The sequence below is a fragment of the Phyllostomus discolor genome, chromosome 1 (assembly GCF_004126475.2).
Source record: "Phyllostomus discolor isolate MPI-MPIP mPhyDis1 chromosome 1, mPhyDis1.pri.v3, whole genome shotgun sequence".
NCBI classification, from domain to species: Eukaryota; Metazoa; Chordata; class Mammalia; order Chiroptera; family Phyllostomidae; genus Phyllostomus; species Phyllostomus discolor.
Window position 1 is genome coordinate 214,787,163 of NC_040903.2, and position 18,173 is coordinate 214,805,335.

Below are 18,173 nucleotides of genomic sequence, written 5' to 3' on the forward strand. Positions count from 1 at the left end.
CAGTTCTCACTCCAGCCCTCCGGGCAGCCACCAGCTTCTCACATCCCCATCGTCCAGCTGAGGAGAGCGAGGCTGCATGGCTTGTCAAGGCCGCACGGCTAGCAAACGAGGGGGCTGGGCCTCGAACCCGGGTCTGTGGGACTCCAGAGCTGGGGGCCCAGGAGAGGAGACCAGGGTCTACCCAAGAGAACTGAAAACCACCTGGCCAGGAATGCTCACAGCGCCACTGGTCACAATAGGCAAAAAAAAAAAAAAAAGACAAGGCACAAATACGTAGCAATCGGTAAACGAATAAACAGAATGCACGCCCACACAGCGCACTGCCCTTCAACAATAAAAAGGGGTTTGGAGCGGATACACGCTGCAGCGTGGACGGCCCTCAAGACACCAGTCACAAAGAGCCAACCGTGTGTCATGAGACCCCACCTCCATGAGGGGTCCAGAACAGGCAGATCTATAGGGGGGGGTCCGTGAGTGGTTGCCCAGGGATGAAGGGGGTGGGGAGGGGGAGGGAGGGGGAATACGAAGGAGAATAGTTCTGGGGGGGGCGGACAGTGATAAAAATGTTCTCTTGTAATCCTGACGCAAATCTGCGACTGTACCAGAAACCACTGAATTGTCTGCTTACAAACAAGGCCCACTGACAAGGACACAGGAGGAGACCAGCTCCCCCGGGGGGCCAGTGGGAAGCCTTGGTTCCCCTCTCGGGAGGTTGACGGGTACCAGCCACCCACCTCCGGGGACAGCTCCTTCGAAGGGGCCAGAGTAACTCCCCGCAGCCTGAGGCAGAAGCCCCGCCCCCCCGCCCCACGGCCACCCAGGCCAGTGACCCTCGTGGGGGAGGAGCTGGGGTGGCCCTGGACAGACACTGGGCCCCTGCCACAGGCAGGCAGGGGGAGGAACAGGGGGCCGGCAACCCACCCCACCCCCGTGGGCCCGGCTGCATCTGCTCACACCTGCAGGCCTGACCAGCGCAGCAGCCCCGCCGGCCAGGCTGCAGAGCACAGGACAATTCGCAGATGGCCGAGAGGGCATCAGTCGGGACACAGCACTCCACCGTCCTCGGCCAGCAGAATGGACGGAGGGGGCGGGGAGATGGGGTGGGGGAGCCACCCACATGGGAGTCACGGGCTCTTCCGGGGCCCTAACTCAGGAGGCGACCGGACCCTCACTCAGCCACGGGCTCCCGCCTAAACATCTGGAGCATCTGCTGCCGGCAGCCCTGCCGTCCGCACAGCCCGGGCAGCTGTGTGCCTGGACGAGGGGCGAGGGGCGAGGGCCTCCGGGAGAAACAGCCCACTCCGCTGGCCGTCACACACGTCCGCCAGCACCGAGGCCAGCGTGGCTCTGCAGGGGCGTCCCATGGTCCCTGCTGGCCCGGGGGAGGGGAGAAGCGGGGCCAGGACCCACAGAGTGACGCCGGGCTGGCCCAGACAGGCCGGGTCCCTGCCTCGCTGTGGCTTATGCGTGAGGTGAGCCCCCTGCGCGACGCGGCACGGCACACAGCAGACACTCGACAAACGCTGGCTGTTCTTGCTCCGATCCTCTGCTGAGCTCGGGAGGGTAAGTGCTTCTTGGGCAGTGACTCTCGGCGTAGTCACAGGTGGGTGCCGTCACAAGAGAACATTTCCATCAGCCCAGAAAGCAACCCCTCCCCAGTGCAGCCGCCTCCCAGCCCCCGGCCACCGCACGTGGACTCTGCCCCTAGAGATCCGGGCACGCTGTTCCCACGCAGGAGGTCACGCAGGTCTGGCAGACACATCTGCCCCCAGGGCTGCTGTCTGCGTCCCAGAGAGTGGGCCCCATGCCACTCTCCCTGTCCTGCCAGGGCCGGCCGCACCCCGGGGTAACCCTGGGGGCCCCTGTGGACAACTGCAGCATGCCACCCCCAAACCCACCCTCGTCGCCGAGCCTGAGGTCGAGACCCCCATGTACACACCCAGCCCCACCCCGAGCACCCGCACCAGCCCAAGTACTCTCCGCACCACATCCAAGGGCGGACGCAGGCCATCGGGTTGCACGGTGGGACGGCAGCTGGGCAGCCGCTCTTGTGGCCTCTGGACACTGCCTGGTGCCGCCACACCACCGCCCCGAGCCGGGCCTCCACCTCTCACTGCCACACGGGCCCTGACAAAGCTCTAGAAGGTGGGAGAATGAGGAGGGCCAGACCTTGACCCACTACCCGCCCCTGACCGAGCTCGGCCACCGGCTGCCCTCAGGCCCCGGCAGGTTGCCCACGGGTCCGAGCCCCGCCCCTCCCCACTGGCACGGGGACCGAGGGTTCCGGAGGCGCCAGGGCCTCGGGGAAGCAGTGGGACTCCTGGGGGAGGGGCACTCACGTTCTGCAGGGCATCCTGGTAGGAGGGGGGCAGGCTGGCGAGCTGGGACTCCGAGTGGTACGGGGAGAAGCCTTTCCGCAGCGTCCGGAACTCCCCGGAGCCCGCCTGCTGCACAGGAGAGAGGGGCGCAGAGGTTAGACTGGGGGGGGGGGTGTTGGGCGGAGGCGGCCGAGGACTGCGCCCCACCGGCACTAGCCGGGCCCTTGGAGCGGCTCCTCCTGACCGCTGTGGTCCGCTCTGGACTCCTGCCGGGAGGCCCTGCCCACCCCCTCGACCCCCCACCCCCCGCTGCAGCCCCTCACGCCCCATCCAGGCAGGCGCTTCCTCCTGCCCCCCCCCTCAGCCCCCACCATGCTGCACCAACGTGGGCAGCAGGTGAGTGACCAGGGCACGGTCTCCCACCCCTTGACCTTTGTTCCTTGGCTCCAGCATCCCACACACTGGGGCTCCCCGCACCCTCCGGAACCCCCTCTTCCACAGGAAGTCCTCCTGCCTCCCATGGGTGCTGGGGCTCACTGCAGGCTGAGCCCCTCACAGGGCTCTCTGCTCAGGGCGCCCCTTAGCCTCCACCATCGGACAGGAGCGCCCAAACGCAGGCCCTGGGCCTCACCCCTCTGTGCCCACGGGAACCAGTGCACGCTGGGCTCCTAACTGATGCCCAGTGTGAGCTTAGGAGGGAGGGAGGGAGGGAAGTGTGAATGAGTGTGTGAGTACTGAGCGCACGAACACAGCTATCTGGCCTTATACAGCTTCCTGCAGGGCGAAGCTGGCCCTTCCCCCACCCCTCCCGGCAGAAGCTGGCACTGGGGGCTGGCACCCGGGCAGGACAGGGAGAGGACCAGGCAGTGGCCATGCTCCATCCATCCCAGCCGGCCCAGGGGTCCAGCTGAGCAGAAGCCAGGCCTCTGGGCCTTTCATGGCATTTCCGGCCCCAGCACCCTTTTGGACTTCAAAGGCGCTGAGGGAAGGCCGCTGGGCAGATAACGTGCAGGGGAGAGTCCCATCAATCAGCAGGCCCTTGAGTTACCCAAACAAACCCTGGAGGGGAGGAGGCGGGTGGGCCAGGGGCAGGGGCCACGCCCTTCTTCCCTGCTCATCACCCCTTCACGGTGGCCCCCAAAGTGCAGCACAATCTCACCAGGGAGCCTGGAGCACGACCATCAATCTCGAATACAACGGAACAGCTGAGTGTCCGACCGTGGCCCCGCCCGGTCAGTCCTTCCTCACACCCGGTCTGGATTCTGCCCTGGGCCGAGTCCCACACAGGCCTCCTCCCGGCCTCTCTGGCCCTGGCCCAAATGGGTTCTGAGACAGCCCCCACGTTGTTACTCAAAACACTGGGCTGTGTCTCCTCCCTCCCCCGCCCGGACGGTTTCCTTGGGAGGAGGGGGGGGAGTTTTTAATTAGCGGCACGCAGTCCCCACCCCTGCCTTCAGTGACCGTCTATAAACATTGGCACGCCCGTGTTCTGCACATCAGAACTTTATTAGCCAGCCTCAAAGCTGGTGGGAACGTGCACAATCTCTCATTAGGGCCAACGTGACTAATGACGCATCGAAATGAGGAACCATAATTGCACTTAGATCCAAATTAAAATCCTGGCATTTGCCTGTTAGTGCGCTGGGAGAAAGAGATCCCTAGGTTCTCCTTGCTGAGGGGAACGGAGCTGAAACGGCCTTGGGCGGGGGGCTGGGCCTGCTCCTCAGGCAGTGGGGCCGTGGCTGCTCCCCAGGGGAGGCAGCCCCCTGACACGGAGGGGGGCGGGGGCGGCTCCCACACACACGGCAGGAGAACGGGATCCCCCGAACCCTTAAAAGGGAAGGAAACCGCCCAGGGCCGAGAACACAGCACAGCCCTCCCAGCCCATCTTGTGCCCCCCAAGGGCGGCGGGAGCCCTCTGGACCGGGAGAGGCCCAGGAGGCTGCAGGGCCTCCCGAGGGTGCGCTGACAGGCACCCGGGCTCTGTCCAGGGCTGTCACTATGAGGCTGCCCGCTGTGGGGGCTCAGGCCACCCCAGCCTCCCTGGGCCTCAGCCACCAGCTTCCCGCCAGGCCTTCCGCTGGCAAAGCTGCAGGGACTCCCTTGGCCTCGCCCCCTCAACACCTGGGGGCACCGTCAGAGGGGTGCTGGACAGAGCGGGCCGTGGCGGGGCAGCCCCCGCCCACCCCCCCGGCCACGTGGGGCTCCTTGTTCTGGGGGGCCGGCAGCTGTGGGCAGGCCACCTTCCGGGGTTTGCTCACTCGACCCCTCCTTCCCGCCCCAAAGGGCTCTGGCCCTGCAGTGGGACCCTCCGCTGCAGCAGTTTTGTGTTCAGGAAGCTCCTACTATGTGCTCCCCAGCAGGTGGTAGCGCCTGACTGTGGGCAGGGACTCCAGGGTGAGCATGGGCACCGGAGTGGGGGAGCCTGGCCCCGCCCAGCAGCCTGCTCACAGGGGACCGCCAGGAGCACCAGATCCCTGGGGGGGGGGGGGGGAGAAAGCCCAGCACTGGGCCCCAGGGACCTGTCGCAGGGACCTGGGCCAGCTTGGCCAACCTCGCCTCTGACCTTGCCCCTTGGGGCTGCCCCTGCAGGGCAGGAGAGACACTGACAGGGGGGGTGGGCCCTCGGAGAGCAGGTGAGAAGGGCCCCCATGCAGCAGGTCCCAGGAGGGGGCCCAAGTGAGGGGACCCAGAGCAGACAGGGCACCACCACACAGCACTCAAGACAGCCCCACCCCCACCCCCACCCCCACCCCCAACACTGGCACCCGAGGTCCGCCAGGCAGCTCTACCTGAAGCCAGCTCCTCGGCGGGGCGTGGGGGCAGGGCAGCTGGAAGGGAAGAGGGGCGGTGTCAGCCAGCACCCCTGGCTGCATCCCTCACCTGGGCCCCCGGCCCCGGAGACCCATCCGCCCAGAGCCTCCAGGACCTCAGCTTGGCCGGAGCGGGTTTCTCACAGCAAGGGTGGGAGTGAGGGGGCCCCCAGGCACCTCGCAGGAGCCCCACATGTTCAAAGCTCCAGGTTTCATAAGGACCGGCAGCACCTGCCCCCCTCGGGCACCAGGACACCACCCCCCTCACAGCACCCCCCCCAGGCTCCCACCAGAATGCAGCTGCCCCGTGAGAGGCCGGCTGGAGTGCACCCCAGGTCCCAGCCGCTAAAGGAGGCTGGGTGGGGACACCCCCCCTCTTCCTCAGGCTCCTCACACACCTGATTCACTTTATTTTTTTCTCTTTACTTTGAGGAGAACTCATTAGCAGGCCACTAAGAACACGGCGGGGCCCAGCGGGCCCCTCCCGACCAGGTGTTCTTGCGTGCAGCCGCCGCAGCACTCTCAGCCGGGACTGCTCCGTGCGCCCCGCAGGCCCCGCCGTGTCAGGTGCACACTGCCAGGACCGACAGGAGCATGTGGACAAGGTCTCGCCCGCCACCATGCCCGGCCCTCCCAGGGCCCCTGGGTGGGCCGCAGGGCCTCCGAGGAAGGGGGTGGCCCCTTGGGGGGGGCGTGGACTCCCAACCCCCATCACGTTGGGTTGGACCTGAGCAAACCAACTTGCAGGGTCTCTGCTTCACCTACATTGGGGTCCAGAAGGACACTCAGAGGCCCAAGGCCCTCCGTGTCTCCGGAGATCCGCCCTTGACCCTGGGGCGGGCCCCTCAAGTGCCCCCGTTCTGCAGATGAGAAAACAGAGGCACAGAGAGGCCCAGCCACCGGCCCAGGGCTCCCCCCCCGGCTGGTACGCGGCCCTTGGCAGGCAGGAGCCTGGCTCTGGCTGACAGCCCTGGGCCCGGCCTCTCGCCCCGCTGACTCTGTCCTCGCACAGGGCTCACGGTGGACACTGGCTCCGCCTCGGGCAAGGGGACAGAGGAGAAATTCCTGCCGTCCTCCTGCCCCTGTTGCCAGACTGGCCATCTGCTCAGAGGCTGGGAATGGGCTCTCCTCCCCAGCTGAGGGAGAAGCCGGGCCGGCTCTGAGGTTCGTTAAAGAAGCACTTAAAGAGACCACATGCCCCCAACGAAGGGGGTGGGGAGGGTAGGGGCGTGACGGCCAACCCCAAACACCAGACAGGTGAGGGGAGCAGGAACGGCCCAGAGACTGTCGTCACAGGGGACCCCAGCGAGCAGAGCTGCCAGTGCCAACCCCTGCCCCCAGGGCTGCATCTCCAGAGGCTTTGGGGAAGCGGACCCCCACTCAGACGGCCGGTCCTCCTCAGGGGCTCGAGACATGGGCTTAGACGGTGGCAGACCTGTCCCCGCTCCCCAGCCTGGAGGGTTCAAAACTCAGACAAGGGACGGAGGAGCAGGGTTCACTCGGAGACGGGCAGGCCCAAGCCACAGGCCAGGTGGCTCAGCCTGCCAGACCTCGGGAGATCCCGGGACCCAGGGTCAGAGGAAGGCGAGAAAAGAGCCGCTGCCCGAGGCATCCCGGGGGCTGGCGCCACAGTCAGGGCCACAGGCGCTGCCATGGCCTCACCGTCATCTGTCCCACAGGGGAGGAGGCCGAGACCCCGGGACACACAGAGTTCTGCCCGAGCCCCAGGCCGGCTGAGAGCTGGCTCGGGGGTTCTTCCAGGACCCAGAGCCGCCTTCTCCCGGGTCGGGGCGACACAGCAGGGCCACAGGCTGAACTGGGGCCTCCCCGCTCACGTGTCCTAACCCCCAGGACCTCAGGACTCGGCCGCTTGGAGATGGGCCCCCACGGCGGTGCTCAGGTTAAAACGAGGTCATCAGGGCGGGCCCTAATCCAGAGTGACCGGTGTCCTCCTATAGAGCAGAAACTGGAACACGGACTCCCACAGAGGGAAGTCCCAAGCCAATGGCAGAGGCCTGAGCCGGATCCTCCTGTCCCCGCCCTCAGAGGGAACCGTCCCTGCCCGGACCTCGGACTTCCAGCCCCCAGAACTGTGAGACAGTACATGTCACTGGCTGAACCCCGCCCCCTGGTGTGGTTGTGCAGTCCCGGCGGCCCCAGTGGGCGGATGCAGCCACCCACGCCAGGCGACCTGCCCCGACCGGGCCTCGGCTCCCCCACCAGCTGTGTGTGGTGTGAACGCTGGGGTCACTTCCGCCCTGTGTGGCCTGGCAGGGTGGGGGTGCTGCGGTAAGGAGGGGCACGGGCAGGCTCGGGGCGGCTTAGCCAGGGGCCTGGACCACCGCCGGCACACCCCTGGGCATGGCCCGCTGGCCCCACCAGCGTGGGGCGGCATCTCGGGCTCCTCGCACTGCCGTGGCACTGGCTGCTGGGTGCACCTGTGCCGGCCCAGCGGGGCCCTGACCGAGGGAGCGCAGCACCCGGGCCTCAGCACCGACCCCAGGACCCCAGCGCCCCAGCGCCCCGGCGCCGCCGGGCCCAGAGAGCCCGCGGGGGAAGCAGTAACGTGTGCGGGGCTCACGGGGCGTCAGGGCCGAGGCAGCAGCTGTGTTGATGAAACATTAAAGCTGACGGGAGAAAGAAAATACGAACTGGAATACAGTAATTCAGCCTGTGAACGCTCCGGCACATTTTTAATTAAAGCTATTTTGGAGTTAAATAGAGGCCATGGGGGGGGCGGGGCGGGGCAGCGGGAAGTGGGGATCCACGGCGGCTCCCTGCCCTCCCGCCCAAACCCCGCAGCCACGTCCCCTTAAGAGAATGCAGAGAACAACACTGCTCTCCCCGGCTCTTCGCCAGCGGGCGGGTTCCTGGCCGTGCAGAGCCGGAGGCTGCTGTGCAGCGACTGCAGCGCCGGCACTGCGGTGCCAGAGCCATCAAGCCTCACGCGCCAGAGCTCACGTGGCCGAGGCCAGCAGCCCGCCCACAGCAGCAGTGTCTTCAAGGTTTCCAAACATGGTCATCTATCCGTCACTTGATTACTTCCAAAGATGATATGCTCACTACCTTTTAAAGCAGTTCTCCCTTGGTGAAGCAGGTGTTCCCTATTCTGGGCAAGAACCACACTCCCTCTTGGCCTAGGACTCTGGGTGGGGAGGGGGGTAGCCAGGGTCTCCCCAAGATACAACCATTTGGTCCAGCTGTGCCGGGCACTGGAGACACAGAAGTGACCATCAGACCCTGCAGTCTAGTCCTAGAGGAGGCTGGCCGTCCAGCAGGGGTAGTGCCAGGCCCCCCACCGGAGGGGCCCAACGCCCACCAGCAGGGCGGGCAGCCATGGAGCGGAGGGCTCAGGATAAGCGCCACACCACTTGGGGTGGCCGGGAGGGACACCGGCAGGAGCCACACCAGAGCCGGGAACCGTGACCTGCAGGAGGCCGGGGGACGAAGGCCCAGTCACCCCCATCCTCCCTGGACCCCGGAAGAATAAGGCCAGCATTCTCACCGGGGGCCGAGTGCTGACCAGGGGCTCCCCCCACCCCTCCCTCTGCTGTCCTCCAGCAGCGCCCTGTGCATGGGAGTCCTGCTGGGCGGGACAGGGAGGGGGTCGGGCGGGGACAACCTCCAGGCTGGACAGCGGGCGCCCTGAGGGCAGACCTCCGCCTGGGCAGCCCCACCTCCCCAGGGCCACATGCTCAGCAGGGGATCGCTCACACGCTGAGTGAGTGTCCAGTGTCCAGGTGAGCAGACAGCCTTGGGGACAGGAATGACTTGAGGGCCCTTAGGAGGCTGGTACCCCTGGAGCCCCTCAGGAGTCCAAAGGCAAGCGAGGTGTGAACTGCCACCAGGAAGCCCCGAGCAGGCCAGGGGCCTCCTCTCCCTGTCTCCCTGCCTCCCGTTCCTCCTGCGTGGCTCAGAGCACCAGTGCCCTCCTCCACGGCCAGCACCACCCACCCACCCTCAGGGCCAACTCTGGTGACAGCAGGTAGCAAGGGCAGCAGGAGCCTCATCCACGACCCTGGAGACACTCTGCCAAGGCCACTGGCTCCAAGTGCCTGTGCTGATTGAAGACCAAGGGCCAGGCTCGGGCAGAAGGACCCCCAGTGCGCCTGCGGGGCTGAGCCCCCAGCACCATGCTGCTGCCCCCTTCCCGATACTATTCACTACGGACCCCTGGGCAAGACGCCGGCCCACCCGCAGAGCCCCTGCTGAGGAAGAGACGAGGGGTGGGGCCTGACCAGCCGCCCCCCCTGACATACACAAGCCCACACAGCCGCCACCAGAGCAGCTCAGCTTCGCAAGGTTTCGTTCAGGAAGAAAAGTCCCACAAAAATAAGACACATGACCTTCCACACGGGGTGGTCTCTGAGTCCCCGGCACCCCTCCCGTTCTGGCAGCGAGCAGGCAAAAGCACGTGCGTGCCCCCAAACCCCAGTGTAACCGCCCACAGCCAGCAGGCGTGGGTGTGGGCCGAGGGGCCGAGGGGCCAAGGGTCCGCAACCCCTCTTCTGACAACGTCTGGCCTGGTGTGGGAACAGATGGGGGCCGAACCCCACGGCGCTGCCTCCAGGCCACGGCCCCCAGGCTGGTCCCCCCCAGGAGAGGGCAGAGCTGGCTTGGGAGAGGGAGTGGCTGCCATCTCTCCGATGCCCCAGACACAGGGCCCCTGTCCACCTCCTCCTCTGCACACCTGGGTGTGGAGCCGGGAGACACAGACGTGGGGCTCCCTGGTGAAACCAGGGGGTGCCCGCAGGGAGGAAGACGAAGGGCTATCGCTTTGTGGCCTGAGTGCGTGCATGTTCTCCGACAGGTTCGCGGCCAGGTCCAACACCTGGGACTGGGGCGTGTCTGCCAGTGGACAATGTGGCCTAAGACAGCAGGGGCCGGGGGTCAGGGACACCCCCCTCCTTGTAGACACAGGACCAAGCAGCGCTTCAGCTGGGCTGCGGAACAACGTCCCCAGTTCGGAGCTCACGCTCTCCCCCAGCTCCTCCAGGGGCCGACGGGACAGAGGACGGGTAGGCTGGGGAGGACTCGCACGGCCACCAGATGTAGCCTTGGTCTCCATCCCGCCGCACAGCTGCGGGGACAGCTCCCTCCCTCTGCGCTGGCCGGGCACCTGCTCCCAGGTAGAGGCCCTGAGCCCGTCTCCCTGGAGTGCCCTCCGTCACTTCTGCCACAGCACCCGCAGCCCCCACCCCACCCCCCTCCTTAGCAGGCATGGCCAGCCCAGGTCAAGTCCACGTGGAAGGTCAGGTCCGAGGAGCCCCGGCCCACAGCCAGGTAAGACCCCAGCCCCTCCCTGGCCTCGCCAGCCCCTGGAGCTGGTGCCATGCAGAACCTTGGACTACCACATACAGTTACAAAACCAGCCTTGCAGTGCAATACCTTGGGGATGGTGGGGTGAGGGGGCCCTAACCCAGATGTGTGCTCCGCCGAGCCCCGCTGGGCCTTGGGAAGCACCCACAATGCCGGCGTGAGGTGAGGTCAGAGGGGGTGCCGAGGGCTTCCTGAGCGGCGCAGTGGCACCACGCCTGCTGGTCACCTAGCAACAGGACCAGGCAGCTGAGCCCCCACCCCACCCCCAGCTGGGCCTGGTTCCCAGAGAGATGCTCTGGGCATCCCAGCCGGCTGCCACTGTGGATGCTGCTGGGGGAGGGGGTTCAACTGAGTCAGGGATGAGTACAAGGGACAGAGAGGCTAGGGGGTGGGCCAAGCCAGCTGGCCCCCAGGACCCCAGGCAGGGCTGACCACAGCCTGCCGTCACGACCCCTGCCCCGACAGGACAGGCCCCTCGTGCCGACAGGTGGGCCCACCGTGGGCCACTCTGCCCTGCTCTGCCCTCACTGCCGAGTCTCTGACCCACTGTGCCTGTGCTGGGCCACACTGGGGATGACACTCGACTTGGTCTGTCTGTCCATGGGCACCCGCCGGGCCCAGGAGGGAGAAGGATGGACCCCAGCCCCGAAAGGACTGGGGCGGGGAGCCAGGGAGGCTTCCACGTGGGTCTGAGCCAGGCATGCCGGCCCAGCACTGGGGCCTCCGTTCACCCGCCTGCCAAGGGGCAAAGCCGCCCACTTCCTCAGCGACTGGGAGTCCACGTGATCTCCGGGACAGGCCCAGTGTGGCGCCCGGGGAGCCTGAAGACCACCGGGGGACAGACAGGGAAAGGACATGACGGAGGGACCCCGGAGACTGTGGAGCAAGGGTGGGTGCCGGCGCCCCGGGAGGTGGCCTGGAGCAGGAGAGGCAGGCTGGGGGCGTGGAGGCTGCAGGCATGACGGAGGAAGGGACCCAGGTAAGCGGGGGGCGCAGGGCCCGGCTCACGCTGCTCCGGGGTTGCAGCAGCCGGCCTACCTGTGCCAGGAGCTTGTCACCCTCCAGCAGCTTCACCTTGGTCTCCAGCTGTCTGGCGTAGGTGGACGAGGGATCTGCAACAACACGAGGGCACGTGAGCCATCAGCCTCGGTCACCAGGAGGAGAGCCACCCTCCCCTCACCCCGCACGGAAAAGGTGAGTCCACAGGAGAGGGCAGGCCGGCAAGGGCACCGACGGCCCGCGCAGGGCAGAGGCGGGCTCGGAGGGGAGGGGAGGGGAGGGGAGGGGCGGTCAGCAGCCCCCTGCTAGGGGACGGTCTGCGCACCACCTGTTCTCACGAGCCCCCGACAGAGCTCACTCTCCGTGCCGGCCTGGACCCTGGGCGCCCCCAGGCCAGTCACTGCTCCCCAGCGGGACACAGGGTCTTCCCAGAGGACACGCTGATGCTTTATCTTAGAAACAAAGCCAGCTCCGTGACCCCCCACACTGCCGCCTCGGGGACACAGGAAACAGACCCAGCGGGCTTTTAACATTCCTGGAGGGGGCTGGGGGGCCGGGGGGCTGGGTGCCGCCTCGGGACGAGCTGGACCCTCACACACCCATGGGAACACACGAGTGCATGTCTGGCTCCTCGGCACCCTCACGGATGACAGGAGTGTCCCCCACTGGCACCCTGCAGGCCTGGGGCACCAACAGCCCTCTCCCACAACCCCGTGACCTTCCTGAACCAGGGCTTGGCCGAGCCCCAAGAGTCCCCGCCCACCGGCAAGGCCACCCCCAGGTACGAGAGGCCCTACCTGCAGAGGGGCCCGTTTGCCCTGGACCCACCCCACCGTGCCCCCTCAGCACCAGGAGGGACCCTCGGGGCCCCTCCCAGCCAGCCCAGGACAGGCGATGTAAAAGCTCCGGGCCCAGCCCCAGGCGGGAATGGAAGGAGCCATCCCCACCCACGCCCTCCTGGGGATCAGAAGCGGCTCCTCCCACCCAGTCACCTCTCAGGAATCTGGAGCCTCCTGGAGACAGAAAGGGTGGCTCCCCGCCAGGCCGGCCCACACAGCTCCAGGGGTGACACTGGGTGACCCCAGGCAGCTCCGCCAGGGAGGCCTGTGGGGGCTGGGTGCTCCCCACACTCACTTCCCCCCACCCCCCGGATAGCTTCCCCTGACCACTGAGGGAGGCGGGTTCAGAGAGGTAAAGAGGCCCCCGCACAGCACAGCACAGGGCAGGGCAGCGCAGAGGTGGGACCGGACCCTGGGCCGTGACCCCAATGGCCGCCCCACCAGGATGCTGTGCGCAGGCCCAGCTCCGGCCGACCCCTCCCTCCCGGGCGGCAGGCCTGGTGGCCAGCCTGGTTGGCCGCGGCTGTGACAAGGCCTTGCTCTCGGCCTTCTCTGTGGCCCAGGGTCACCACAGTCCATGCCCCATGCCTGTCCCCAGCCTCAGTGCACTCACCGGTCACCCAAAACTGACGAGCAGTCCCCACGTCCCTTCCCTCAAACCACCCACGCAAACAGGCCTGATGGGAAAGGCCCCGGTGTTCAGGGCGTGCTGGGCACAGGGAAGGAACTGGGGTACGGCCCAGGCTCCCCAAACCCACGTGCACCCTCTGCGTGCTGGTCGCAGGAGGGTTCCCCGGAACACCAGCCGGGAAACAACGGACAAGATGAACTGCAGAGGCACTCCCAGCTCTCTCGTGGGCACGGGTTAAGACAAGGGGGCCCAGTGCGGCCTCCCTCTAGGAGGGGTTGGTGGAAGGGGGGAGGGGTTGGTGGAAGCGGGGAGGGGTTGGGGGGGCCAACCCCTCACCTCCCACCCCCAGTGACACACAGCAGCCCCTGCATCAGGCAAGGGTCAAGCAGGCGTCCCCACTTCCTGGAGGAGGAGGCCACGAGGAGCACAGGGTCCGCACTGGCTGGCGGGGGAGTGGAGGGGCCGGGGCCCAGGCCCGCCCCCCGAGGTCGGTCAGTGCTGCAGAGGCCACCCCTGGCTGCTCCAAGCAGCGCCGAGGGAAGCTAGAGGCGCCGCTCCCAGAAAGGAGACCCGGTTCCTGGTCAAGCCTCCCCCCTGGACGCTCCGCCACTGCCCAGGCTGCAGGGGCAGCCACAAGCCAGCTCCCTGCTCCCTGAAGCCCCCGCCTCCAGGCACAGCCCCAAACTCTGGAGAGGGGCCACCGGCCCTATCAGGTCCCTAGGTCACACCCAGCCGTGCTCGGCCACGGGGCCTTTCAGATGACGGGCGTGCTGCCCACCCACAGTTTTTGGGCTACAGGGATGGTGTTGCCTCTTTCTGCCATGTCGGGGGCAGGGGGAGGGGTGGCAGTCGGGAGCGGCCAGCAGTTCCCTTCTGCTCGGACGCAGCTGGAGTCGTGGCCTGGCATGGAGTCAGCAGACCTGCCCGCGAGCCGCAGCGTCCTCGCCGGGCAGTGGGCAGATGGGAGGGCGGGCGGGAGGATCACGCCACTGCTCCCGCGTGAGCTGGCCGGCCCCTCACCCCGCTCCCAGGACGGCAGGGAGGAGAAAAGTGTGGGGACAGGAGAGGGACACAGGCCAAATGACCCAACAACACCCACAACCCCCCCACCCCGCTGCACACTGCCAGCACCAGACCGCAGGGTTCCCAGGCCACAGCTGCAGGCCTCCCTGACCGCCCCACATGGGCACTGGCCCGAGGCCACGGCCACCGTCCTTGTGCCTCTGCCCCCAACCCCGAGTGGCCGCAGAGAACAAAGCACACCTCAGACCACCTCGGGGTGTGAGGGGTTCGTCTGAATTTCGAAAGAACGAGACGAGAGTCTTAAACTCTTCTGAATCACCCGGTGATTCCGGTGGCGTTCATCCCCAAGCATTAACGCTAATGGGGAAGGATGCAGGCGGCGTCCCGGTGGCCAGGACTGCAGACAGCGGCGAGCCGGCCGAGCGAGCCACGCCCCGCCATCGCTCGGGGCATCCAGCAAGAGCTTCCCTCCCGCACGGCGTGGGAGACGCCCCACCGCCGCCCACGGAACCAGCCGCACACGGAAGTAACTGCTCGTGGGAGCGCCCCTGCACGTGACGGGTCCACGCAGCGGCGGACGGAGCCAGGAGGGCGCGCCTGGACGCGCCGCCGGCGCGGCTGCCTCCTCGGAGGAACGGGCAATCTTTCCTTCATTCACGCTATTTCCTGTTCCGTTGCAAGTAATCTACTTCCAGAAGAGGGAGAAACCTTTTCTTTTTTTAATGAAAAGGAGAATCGATGAAATGACGGCACCATCACACGCCACAGCCAGCCGCTGAGGTCACTTACGTTTTGAATCCAAGGGAGGCAGGAGGGGAGATGGGAGGGAGACCTGGACGGCGGGCCCACCCGCCACCCCCCCTCCGCCCACTGCCCCCAGATCGGCGCTGGGGGCCCTTCCCGAGGCCCAGCCCCAAGCCTGCCCCTGCCCACGGCGCTCCACAGGATTGGCCTCCCCCACCACACTGGGCCCTGTCTCCACATGCAGCCGCACGTGGCCAGGAGCCAGGGAGCAGGGCACCTGGTTGCCCAGAGCAGGTGCCCCACAACAAGGAAGAATGGGAGTGAGGTGGAACCTGCAGGGGCGGGGGCGGGGGAGGACCCCGAGCGCAGGGACCCCGGGAAGGGCCTGGCACTGGGGGAAGACACGCCTTCCCAGCAGCCCCGGGCAACTCCTGATCCCACCGGGTGCCTCTGAGGCCCAGCCTCTCCGAGACGAGTGAGCGTGTAATTAAATTAATCCCAGGGTTGGCACTAATGAGGAGAGGAGCCCCGGGGGAGGAAAGCGTCACTTCCCGGCCTCACTCCTTGCAGGAAAAGTGGGGGAGGTGACTACAGAGGGGGCTCCTGGGGCTGGGCGGGCCACAGTGTCCCCTCACACCTTCCCCTGGCCCGACCTGGGCCCTCGGGCCAGTTCCGGGGGGTTTGAGATGCAGCTTCCATCGGGGCGGGAGCCGCCTGCAGCATTCTCCCATGTTCAGGAGCGGGAGGAGCATCAGCCCTCGCTCCTCACTCCTCAAAGACCCTCTGTGCAGCCCCTGGTGGGCAGCAGGAGCCCCCTGTCCGCAGGGTCTGTGAGCCCCTCCCCTCGAGAGCTGAGTCCTGGCGCTGACCATCAGGACACCCTGCCTCCTGGGGCGTGAGGCTGGGGTCAGGTCCCGTCTCCCCTCCTGGCCGGCCCCCTCCCTGGCCGGTCCCCTCCCTGGCGAGGCAGTGCCCCCCCACCCATCTCCTCTTTACTCCAGACGGTAAGAATCTGGAAGCCCAAGGCAACATCCGACCACCCTGTAGTAGCCTCTTCCTCCCCTAGCTCAGCTCCCAGCACACAGTAGGCCCTCAGAGAAAGACTGAGCACCTAGCAGGAATTCACCCTGCCAGGTGGGTCAGGTCCTCCCACCAGCAGCGGCTAAGAGAGGAAGCTCATGGCGGCCTGAGCTGGTGCCAGAGGTCCCCAGACCACCCTCCCTGGCTCTGTGCACTGTGTCTCAGATAACCCTGTCAGGAGCTCACGTCCTAGTCTGGGTGAGACAGGACTCAAGGGTGAGCAGGAGGGAGCCCCAGGAGCGTGGGGAAGCAGGAGGGAGTGGGGGGGGCAAGGATGACAGGGAAGCTCCAGGATCTCAGAGTTACTGGAGGGCTCACTGGTGGAGGCAGCTCCTGGCAGGAGAGGGGGATGACCCCGCGGCCCGTCCCGCCTGGAGAGTGGGCAGGGAGAGCCCGGGGCAGAGCCTCGGGCGCCAGCAGGTGGAGTGAGTGACGGCCACAGAAGCGGTCAGCGCCTCTGCTGTGTGGGCAGGGTGCCAGCAGCGTCTGGGGCGCTGTCACGGGGACACACAGTGAGTGACACATGGGGCCTGACCAGCTGCTGCCCCTGGAGCCCTGCCTCCCTTCCAGCCCCTTCCCATGGGGCAGAGGCCCCTCGAGGTCCCGGGTCATGGGGACGGGAGGGCTCTGTGGCAGGTCATTAGCAAGAGAGCCGGCCACGGCTCGCCTCGGGCGTCCTCTGCGGGGGCCCTGCGGGAGAGGCTGCTGCCGGCCCGTGAGGACGCCTGGCTGACCACCTCCCTTCTCTTCCCCCCTCCTGGAGAGGGGCGGGCGGCAGCGGCCTGGCCGACGGCTCCAGCCCCATCGGGGCTGAGGGGCCTCATCAAACAGAAGCACCACGTCCTCCCAAGGCCCTGCCCGCTCTGCCCCAGAGGAGGAAACTGCTCGGAGAGCATCTGCCTTCTCGGCTTCTCCGCCCCCTCCCCGCACCGAGGACTCACCCACGAGGCGCAGGCCAGCGGCCCCTGCGGGTCAGGAAAGCAAACTCCAGCTTGGCAGAGCGCCCCCACTCTGTCCTGCTCCCCAGTGGTGGGGCTGTCACTCCCGCCACGAGCCACAGCAAGCCGCTCTTGCCGGGGGCGAGCTCAGACCGTCCCCCACCACGGGGAGGCGGCGCCATCCCGCCACCGGCACAGAGACGAGGCGCGGTGCAGCGATGCCCTGAGTCCCACAAGCTGGGCCACCCGGAGAACCAACCACAGGGAGCTCTGACCAGCCCGGGGGGGGCACTGCTGTGGTCAGAATTCCATGTGTCCCCCCAAATCCGTGTGTTGAAACCTAATGGCCACTGTGATGGCGTCAGGAGGTGAGGCCTTTGGGAGGAGGAGATTAGGTCCCGAAGGCCGAGCCCCCATGCGTGAGGTTGGTGCGTATCAGAGCCCCCAGGGAGCTCCTGTCCCTCCCTCGGAGGGAGGACCCAGAGGGGAGCACCAGGTCTGGGCCAGGAACCAGACCTTTGCCAGACAGACACCGAGTCCGCCGGCGTGCCGATCTCAGGCACCCGGCCTCTCGAACTCGAGAAATAAACGTCTGTTGTTTGCCGGCGGGACAAATGGAGAGTCCACGGACCCACCGATAACCACGCACACTCAGCACCATCAGTGTGCCTTGCACACTTCCGTCCCCATCGTTTCTCACTGCGGCGGGCGATCGGCCCCCAGCTTCCAGGTGAGGACGTGGAGGCTTGAGGAGGGGAGGTGATGCTGTGGACCGGGCAGTGGTGCAGCCTCCTCCTCCTCCTCCTCCTCCTCCCAGGCAGCCCCGCCCCCTCTGGCCCAGTGCAGCCTGGACCGCTCCCTGCAGAGCCCTGTCCTGCTGGGAAGCGCCGGGTCCCTGGCCGGTGCTCAGCCCGAGTGGCCACTGCCCACGGCCCAGTTCGGAGGCCTTGGACCTGAATGTTCCCGTGACACAGGCGTGTGTCCACGTGTCCCCAGCAAGGCCCGGACACCGACCCCCAGAGCCCGCACATGGCCAAGACTCTTCTTCTTCTTCTTTTGTTTTAGCTGGTGTTCAAGTACAGTTGTCTCCATTGTCCTCCCCACCACTGGTCCTGTCTTCTTAACGGACTTGGAGGATGTTTGAAACCAGGGCCTACCAACCCCCAGGACCTGGGCAGTCCCAAAAGGTCACCATGGGTTGAATTCTTACAGAGCAGAGCCCGAGACTAGAGAGGAGACTTAATCAACTTCTGGGCAGCAAAGGCTCCCAGTGAGTGGGGTGTGAGCGCCCCATCGCCAGGGGGAAGCAAGCAAAGGCTGAAAGGCTCCGGCTTGGGCGTCCTCTGCTGGACGGAAGCCCCGGGAACACTGAGGGTCCCGGATGGAGCTGGGAGCTGCTCACCGACCTCAGCGCGGGCATGCCACGGGACTACCCTCTCATCCTCCCGGGGACCCCGCCTTGCGAGCAA

General features: G+C 66.8%; 1 protein-coding gene across 5 annotated transcripts in view; it reads right to left on the bottom strand.

Annotated features, from left to right (window-relative positions):
• The window catches only part of CCDC85C (coiled-coil domain containing 85C), a 64,109-nt gene that overhangs the window by 5,298 nt on the left and 40,638 nt on the right, over positions 1–18,173 (bottom strand). The window contains exons 2-4 of one of the 5 annotated variants that reach the window (XM_036013894.1): positions 11,489–11,562; positions 5,111–5,149; positions 2,340–2,444 (exon numbers count right to left, since the gene is read on the bottom strand). In XM_036013894.1, coding sequence (XP_035869787.1) covers positions 2,340–2,444; positions 5,111–5,149; positions 11,489–11,562 — 218 coding nt within the window. Of the gene's footprint in view, positions 1–2,339; positions 2,448–5,110; positions 5,150–11,488; positions 11,563–18,173 lie in introns of all 5 variants that reach the window. The other 4 variants (XM_036013892.1, XM_036013901.1, XM_028506839.2 and 1 more) reach the window with 4 other exon arrangements.